Genomic DNA, 9,287 nt, shown 5'->3' on the forward strand with positions numbered 1-9,287 from the left:
CCCACATTTTGAAACAAAGTAGGTTCTTCCCGTTTCACATCTGGTAGAAGTGTACGGCGACTCATGACAGTTGATTTTCCCAGAACGAAAGAAAATATTTTAATTATGCACATGTCTTCTTCAATCTTGATTTCTACAATGTTGTTATTATTGCATCCCTCGTAAAAAAAAATAGGAATAGTAATTGGGATAATTTAGTTTGAGTTTGGTTTTACATATTAAAGGGTTATGTTTGTTGAAACATGTTCTACCAAGTTCAAATCCTGAAATAGGTAAAATACATGGGAGGTATATATCTAATTGGTACTTCACAGCTACAATTGCGGACAAAATTATTGAAGCAAAGGAAGTCATTTTTTAAAATATGGGTAATAGCATCTAACAGCGCCTTAAATTTGCTTGTAGCATGCGTGATATAAGATAGATATAAGAGAGTTAATGGAAATGTAAGGGAATTTGATTAAAAATGTCAGAAGAAATCAGGACAATAAGCAGATAATATTGAGCGGGCGTTATTAAAGAGTACCAAAAGGGAGTTTTTGCAATTAAGCAGAATCTTTAAAAGATTGCAACTTTCATACTCATTAACAAGCCGTCATAAGTCAATGCACAATGTTGATTCATGTCAGTTCATCAATAATGGACGACCTAAATCGACGTTTCAAAAAAATCAAAGGGACATTCACCTTAAGTTTACTTTCTAATTTTTTTTGCTTGAATATTTACAAGTTTATTTACAATAGTAGGACGCACACATATACAAAAATAACTACCATGCTCGATTAAGCGCCCCATCTTGAGTGAATACGAACCTTTTTTATAATTTTTTTAAGCGCCTCTTTGAATATAATACGAGAGGGAGCGCCTATTCAAATATTTTAAAAATTTAAAAAACCTTTTCCTCAAGTACAACCTTCTTCTTTCTGAAGTTTCATGTCAAAATGTTTTTGCCTATCTTTTTAAACAGTTCGATGTTATGTTTACTTCTCATGCCTTGGTGCAAACTTTTAAGCTCAGACACATTTTATTTATGCCCGTTACATATATATCTTCTGTTAGTTTTCCAAAAAGAAAAATTTTCCATGTCATAAAAATCGGTTTACCGCCCCTCTCGAAGCACCCACCCTAAAATTTTAAATTTTAAATAAGCACCCAGGGCGCTTAATCGAGCATTTACGACACTGTTAAAAATAAAACTATTACACGCGTTTGTTTTATAAGAAAATAGTTAAAGGCTCTAAAGTTATTTATTGGGTTTTTAATTTTTTTTCAGTAGCCCAAACACTTTGATCTACGTAAATAAGGTTATCTTTCCGCCTTTTTATGTGAAAACATGATTTAAACACAGTGAATCAGTTACATGTTCTTCTCTGTGTTTTTGATTTTTCTTTTGTGTTTTAATTTTCCCTTTTTTGAAATTTGCTGTTTGATTCGATTTTAAATTAAGATTCGATCGATCGAAATCACAATGATCACGTTAAAAGAACAAGAAAAAAGAAATTATAAAGAATTGTAATAACAAAAAGTTTTTAATGCTTCAGCATCTAGTTTCTTATAAACCGGTTTCTTATATATAAACAATACGTGTATATTATCACATGTTTGCACATAAAGCAAACATTAAAAATACATGAAAACATGCTTTGTTCATGCATACAAAGTTACCATAGGAACTGAAGTAAATACCTGAAAGTTTTGTGTAATGTGACTTAATATAAGAGAATGTAAAAAAGTATTATCTTAAAAGTTGTCAAATGAACATGGTTCTAACTTCGAACTCTAAAAGGAACATTGCCTGTTAAGTGCGAGACACACATAAAGGACAGTGTTCTTTTTTGATTACAGGTGCACTGCACGGAATTTGTTGAATATTATCACAGTGCATAGATAGTCAACGATAGTCTGACTTTAAAAGAGAAGCTTTTCTAACAGCACTTGTTATGCATATTTTAAAGAATATTCCTTCGATTAAAAACAATGTAATCTGAATTTTCTTGAACTCTTTAGGCTGATTATTTAAGCTGTTCTTATTCATCCAGCCTTAATTCTGCTACACGCACCTTTTATAACGGTTGAGTCGAGTCGAAATGGACTGCTAATGTGTTTAAAATAACTATTTTATAAGTTTGGCTAATGTCAAACGTGACAGTTAATAAAAAATGTATCTCTCTGACAATATTCTTATGCGCATAAAAAAATATTTAATTAATTTAATTGCCATTAAAAAGTTAGCAAGATTATTTTGCTCCTTAATACCGTAGTATTAATATGAACATAGCTTTGTTATTTGTAGGATTGAAATTTTAAAAAACTGACCACTACAAACAAGGTGGGTGGCTTTCTTTGTTTGAGCGTATTCCTGCATCTGATTCCCTTTAAACGTTGTTGCAGCGCCTGAAAAATGCACCAGAGCTGGAAGTAACAGGTGTTCTGTTTTCTCGCCTGAACTGTATGCATCCACAGGTACTTCACTTAACGAAACGTGCGTAACATTAACTGCCTTAAATAAGGAATTAATGGTGAATACGGTACGTAGTCGTCACCTGCATACGATGTAGAAAAGTGACTTGCTTTGATCTTTCAGTGTGCTTAATAAAGTGCTTTGTTATTCTAATTCCTTTAACAGATATATGCCGAATTGTGTTTTATCTTTTGACATATTAAACTTTATACCACTGTCGTATGATGACACTGCAAGATCTTCTCCCTTCTCTAGTTTCACGACACGTGACACATAGCGAGTGCACACGGTCATGCAGGCCTTGCGGGGAACAGATGCTACGACTAATATTTTTCTTCGATTTTTGCGAATGAAGAAGTGTAACGTGTCTTTTCTAAATGAGGCGTTGCCAGAGAAAAACATCTAAAAATTGATATAAAATGCATTAACTTCTATATTGATTTCCGAAGCTTGCGACAACATTGATTAGCTGACACGTTTTCTTACTAACAACATTGTTTTTAACTTAGGGTGCTTTTAAGATTAAGATCAAACTTATAAGACTTCACCCTTACACTTATTATTTTGCCGCTTTAATGCTATTATTTACAAGAGAAAAAGAACAATTTTCACTCTTGTGTTTTGAAGGTTTCTTGTTGAATTATGCAGTTTAAGGCCTTGTTTGGCGTTCCAACCCAAATCTCAGTCTTATCTGTTAACAACAACTTTCTTTAAAAATGTGTATCTTATGGAGTTTAATATTTCGCGTCGTATATATCGTCCTGGTTCTATTATTTATGTCAAGTTAAAGACAAAAAAGTAAAGAGAAAATAATTGCAAAAGAGTACAGAAACATCGTTTATGTAAATTCTAAACGGAACTGCACAGATGTCCAAATGTATATTTTAAGATAAATTTACACTAAAATCGCAGTTGTTTCGCGGCATGCCATTTACGGGGCTTTTTTGCTTTGTTTGTTTACATTGAATTTTGAAATAACTGGATTTTATTTTTGCATTTTGTGACGCAAGACTTTGCAGTAAATTTGAGTTCAGACCAAACTGAAATTCTTTTCCTGCAGCAAACTGGAAGCGAGCGTAAATCATTTTGCAGCTACCATACATGGTCTAAACGCGTCGCGAGAATTTCGTGTGGAGATAAACACTTGATTTAGATCGATTTACTTTGTGTGGTAATAAAAAGACAGGAGATGTTGAAACATGCTCCGATTACCTAACCAAGTAATGGACACGTAGTCAATAGTGACATGTCAATAAATATCAGCACTACATACCTGCGCGTACACATAATAATAACCTGTCACTTTTATTGTGATGTATTCATGGAATTTTGCTATGTTTCCAACTAATAACGTTTGCGCCCAATCTGCAATGGGATGACCTGAAAAGTGAAAAAAATACTAAGGTCAATAAACGGTGTAAAAATAAGATAATAATTGTATGTTCTATAGTTTCCATTCCTCAGATTATCACCCGTTGTACATATTCTGGACATCACTGTTTCGTGCACTCTTAACACGAAGTTACGAGTATTATTAAAGGAAACTTTTTTGTGCAATTATTACGTACCTGCCACAGTTTCTTCGAGCTGGTTGTTTCGACCAATCAAATTGATAGCAATAAAAGATGCCTAAGTGATACCAGAAGAAAAACTTTATCTTTCTTTCATTCATTACTTTTTGCGCAGTAAAAATAGAGTTAAATTTAACAGTATCAATTTTAACATTCCCTGTATGCGGGTATATACTTAGTGTACACCTTTTTCTTTACAAGAATATCAGAATTCTAACCAGGCTGGTCATTATTCTTAATTCTCTATTGTTTTTAACAATTATTTATGGTTTTCAACCTTGTAAGCGAGTAGGCGAAAAATACTAATAACGAATTAAATTTAGCAAATGTTGTAACGTAACTTTTGATGACTGCAGATACAAAAATTGTTCTACAAAAATATTCGACCAGGATTGCGTGTTCCGAACAATATAGCACTGACCTAAAAACGGTTTATTATCTCAGAAAACAGATATTTAATAGCATTTTTAACCTTTTTTGTTTTAAAAGTTTTTCCAGACAAATTTTCACATGATCGTGTTCAAAGTTCGTACAGATCTACTTACATTCATAAAAATAGCACTTAAAGCTCTCCTTCTTAAAAGTAGGATAATAATAATCAAAGCTCCCACGCAGAGCTTAACAAACCTTAAGCAAATATTTTAGACGCATAAATTTGCATACTTTATGTCTTATTGTTGTGTAATTTGAGCACGAATTAATTTGCGCGGTTATTGAATTACTAACGTTTAATTGGTTCTTGGTCGCTGAAAAGAGAACAATAAAAAGGGGAATCACCGTTTTAAACAACCTCGTCCCCAGGCCCATTTTTCTCTTTTTGACGATCTCGGACGGCGAGAAGAAATGACCCTGGGTCACACTGGTCAGTTCTGAGATATGATTGGTTTCTCAAGTTTCCGTTAATTATGAAGATAAATTAATTTATGCGTAAAAAATTGAATGAATAATAACAGAAAAACAATAGTGGAGGCTAAGTTTATGTGCGAACGGGACGCTGGAATGTTTATGTTCTGCTGGACCGAATTTATTTTTGTGAAAAATAAAATATTTGGCATTGTTACTATAGCTTAACGTGCAAACAAAATTAAATAGCTTTTAGTTGTACCCAGAGGCTGTTAAAGTAAGCTTCTGTTTTTTTTTGCAGTGCAGTTGAGGAGGTAGCTACTAGACTCTAAAGCTAGCTATGCTAGCTTTTGTGCACAGGGTGTAGTAAAAAACACAATGAAGGTTTCCTTGAAGACATGTTTAGCAGCTATCTAGCTAGCTTAAATACAACACAAGGTATATACAGGTATACATAACTAATTCTATTTCTCCCGAACAGACCTTCTTTTTCACTCTAGCTAATATTCTTTCGGTGCAGAACACATAAACAAAAAAATAAAATCATATGCTGTTGATTTGGTTGAAAAAGATTAAAAAACTAGATTAAGAAGCTCATACCATTTAATTAACTAAATAGTTATACGCTTAATTAAATCGGTTATGGATTAAATAACAATCTATTTTACAGATTAAATAACAATTTTAAGCTCTGACTGCATGAAATGCAACATCCTATGTTTTATGACTTTAATCTCTTACTAAAGCAACATACATAAATTTATTGAAAAAAGTCAATTGGTTTGACCATAGTGGTCATCTAGTTGTAAATGAGTTTCCAGGGACCCGTTTCGTGAAAACCGAAACTGCAATATGATAAAAAAGAAGAATGAAAAAGAAAGATATTGAGTTAAAACTTGTTAGGAGATGCTTTTAGGCTGGTGTGATGGGATTAGCATAAAAAATGATTCTGTAATAGCTATACTTTCCGAATTTAGCCATTTAAAGCAGGGCGATAAGTTTTTTTAAAGACAATTATAAATTTTGACTTAACAATTGTAAAAATTTTTAGACAATACGATTTTATTTAGGTGTATATGCACGTTACTACAATAACAGACAAAAGAAGCCAGTTATTATATACGTCAAAACGTATATATCTGATCTGTATCTAACACATGGTTTAACGTTGATGACTCAATACTAGTATAATATATAACTACACCATGCCACTATAAAGCCGGCGTGATAAAGCCTCAACTTAGGTTTATAGAGGTTCACGTCAGCAATAAGTCGCCCGCAAGACAAAAATAGAATTAGAAAGACTGCATGTGTCTAAAAAAATACTAAAAACTTAACTAGCTAGCTTTGTGGTAGAGCGTTCGCTTTCAGTACGGAAGGTCTTGGTTTCAAACCCCACCGAGTCATGTCAGAGACTATAAAAGTGTGAATCTATCCTTTCTGCTTAGCGTTCAGCATGAGAATAGGATTGATATTGCGGTTGTCTAGTTGAGTGATTGCTGTGCTTGAACAACTTTCATAGCTCAAATGGGAGCTTTAAATGTGCTAGGACTTTCTTCGCAGGACCCTTGTTGATAGCAGTACCAACAGGAACTAAAAAGGCTATCCTGGGTAAGTAATTTCAATAATAAAATAATAATAGGCATCTTCAGTAATTCTAATCACAAAACCCTCTGAGAATTCTGTGGCTTGGTAGCTAGCTATAGCTAGCTAAAAGTACTTTCACTTTTAACTATAATATGAATTAAAGATAGCTAAAAATCATAATTAAAAAAGTGTATAGCTAGCTACCTTGGTTTGCACAACCTTTGTAGCTACAAAAGTACGTCTTGGACCTTTGCTTGCTAGCTAGCATAGATGGCTGAAAACTTTAAAATAAATATATATTTAAAATTTGTTTGTAGCCAAAAAAAAGCGAAGCAACACTGCAATCATGTTTTCTTGAAGCAAAAACACTTTAGGTAACTTGTTTCAGATTAAAAATAAAACTCTATCCTTGATTTCGATCCAAGATTGTTTTGCATAAATTATAGCAATACGGTGTTCTCGGCGGTCCGCATGCAATTCTTAACAAAATGACCAAATTTTGCATAAATTAAAAATCAGCACGAATCGTGCTGATTTTAACCAGCCTGGCCCAGGGTCATTTCTTCGCGCCGTCTCGGATATCAAAAAAGCGAAAAATTGCCCTGGGAACGAGGTTGCGTTTTAAAGTATTCCTGTAGAAGTTAATTGTTTTAAAATAAACACACAACTGTCCTTACCTTTTTACCAGTATTTTCTGTCGTCTTAACATTAAGAAGAGCTTTTAAATTCCTGTTTTTTGATGAATCTGTGGCGACCTGACCAGTGTTTGATTTTCGTTTCAAATTTACCATTTCAACTTTCAGTTCGTACACGTCCTGTTTTGTAGCATCTAGGTCGTTTTTGATGTGGAAATAAGCGAACGACGTCATAACCATGACACTGACGAAAAGCAACAACAACAGAATTATGACTGACTTCGATCTGGAAGTTCTCATTCCCGATAAAACATTACCAAAATGGTAACCATTCCAGTATTGAGTCGATTTTCTCTCGATCGGAAGACCCGACAATCTGTAGATGCTGTCACACTCAGTGTCGCAAAGAACTGCGCTTTCTCTACAGGTCTGCTCTTCATCTCCGACGCCACTGTCCGCGCTTTTTTGTGTAGAGTAAAACAACTTTTCAGACATGTTCTGTTAGCTTGAGTGTTAAAAATAAATTATTGAAAGTTGTAATGTTTTCATCTCCATAGCGTAAATTCCCTTAACTTGAGGCTCTCCTCCACAATATTGAAAAAAGTTGTTTGCATAATGTTATTTTTTAAGTTTAGAACAACCGCGTTTGTTTATTTTATTAACATCGATCGAGCATTGACTGTGCACGCACGATCAAATTTTGACTTTGTATTCTAAAAATTAGGGTATTTTTAAAGACAACATGATCACATATTGTGATCTAACACTCAGAGATCATCTGTGTACATACAAGACACAGTGATGTTTCTAATTAAATTAAAAACCTCGTAATTAAGGTTGGCTAAGTTACAATTAAAGCATAAATAGACATACGATAGTTAGTAATTAATGAGACTATGAAAAGGGAGATTGTTATTCTAGGAAGTTAAGAAACGTATTTAGTTTTCCCCTCGAAACATAAAAGCACAAAACAAGTGTCCATGTAATCAGGTGTACTTAAAAACTATGTTTTTGCACATGGAGACATTATAGATTACCAAAATTTACAGAAACATTTCGAATTTTCCTACATGCGCGTGCATTCTAGTAGGTAAAAAGCAGAACCATGCAAGGCAATATGGATAAAGAAAGTAATGAATTTTTTTGCAAGATCCAAAAGGCACTGAAATTGATTTTTCTAACTCTACTCTTTTTTTAAAAAAAGTATTGATAATTTTAAGGGCTTCTATGTTCACTGTTTGGGGCTGTTTTTTATATTTCTCACTTACAGAAATTTGCGCGCATCTCCATTGTATGTCCATGTCAGTGTAATAAAATATCGCCACTGACTGAAAAAATCCCATAGTAAATACTGTTCAGAAACTTTCGAATTGAAAAGTCTTTGTATTTGAAAAGCATACGAGTATTCTTCAGACCTTCTTGGAAATGACAGACTTAGTAGCGATCTAAATAGTTCATTAACGTCATTAGATGAAGAGCATTTAAAGTTTATGATGTCATATTAACCTGTTCTAAACTTTAACTCATAATATGTTCATATATGTGCTTATATAATTTCTTTAAGAAAGGTAACGTATGCTCAGTTTTGCATTACAAAATGTGTATATTTAATTTTAAAATGATTTTTTTTACCAATTTCTGGATGTTTAGAGGTAGCACAACTCGAGAAACTTCTGGTATCAATCCATTTGAAGTTTGGCGGGAAAACACATGTATGGCTGTGAGAAATTTAGGCCTATCAAAAGTCAGATAAAGGAAACTACTCTGTATACATTCTTTTTAACAAAAATAGAATAAACTTATTCTCAAAAGTGGTCCTTGAATTTTTGAATAGGAAGTTTCAAAACCACATGGTCAGTTTGAAGTTTATCATATACTTTTTGAGACAATCCTGACATTTTTGGGGTGAGTAAGAAAAAATTATATAAACATGATTTTTTAGAACTTTTTTTATAGATAAGAAAAAGTATTAAAAGTTTCCAATGACTATGCAGATGATAAAATTTTGTTCTTAATTAATCCCATGATGCCATTCATAAAAACACGCGCTTGGCTAATCAAAACAAATCCACATTTGTTCAGTTCAGGGAAATTTCAGAGCTTGTTAGGTTGCTTGTATTGGGACATGTCAAAACAAATCTAACAAGCCCTGGGGACGAGGTTGGATAGCCTCGAGACATTGGTGGAAGG

General features: G+C 33.3%; 1 protein-coding gene across 1 annotated transcript; it reads right to left on the reverse strand.

Moving 5' to 3' along the window:
* Window positions 1–347: 347 nt before the first annotated feature.
* LOC130630463 (uncharacterized) lies at window positions 348–7,988 on the reverse strand. Its single transcript, XM_057443968.1, has 4 exons — window positions 7,140–7,988; window positions 4,030–4,090; window positions 3,735–3,841; window positions 348–2,863 (listed from the first exon to the last, which is right to left on the reverse strand). The coding sequence occupies exons 1-4, from the start codon at window positions 7,590–7,592 to the stop codon at window positions 2,606–2,608; spliced, it is 879 nt and encodes a 292-aa protein (XP_057299951.1). The 5' UTR covers window positions 7,593–7,988; the 3' UTR covers window positions 348–2,605.
* Between the last annotated feature and the right edge of the window lie 1,299 nt (window positions 7,989–9,287).

Source organism: Hydractinia symbiolongicarpus, chromosome 2, assembly GCF_029227915.1.
Source record: "Hydractinia symbiolongicarpus strain clone_291-10 chromosome 2, HSymV2.1, whole genome shotgun sequence".
Taxonomy (NCBI): Eukaryota; Metazoa; Cnidaria; class Hydrozoa; order Anthoathecata; family Hydractiniidae; genus Hydractinia; species Hydractinia symbiolongicarpus.

Bases quoted from the DNA above. Each gene is read 5' to 3' on its own strand.
- LOC130630463 (XM_057443968.1), bottom strand. From the start codon at position 7,592: ATGTCTGAAAAGTTGTTTTACTCTACACAAAAAAGCGCGGACAGTGGC. The intron at 3,842-4,029 runs GTACGTAATAAT...TTCACTTTTCAG, and splicing joins GCTCGAAGAAACTGTGGCAG to GTCATCCCATTGCAGATTGG. The intron at 2,864-3,734 runs GTATGTAGTGCT...ATCAATTTTTAG, and splicing joins ATTATTATGTGTACGCGCAG to ATGTTTTTCTCTGGCAACGC.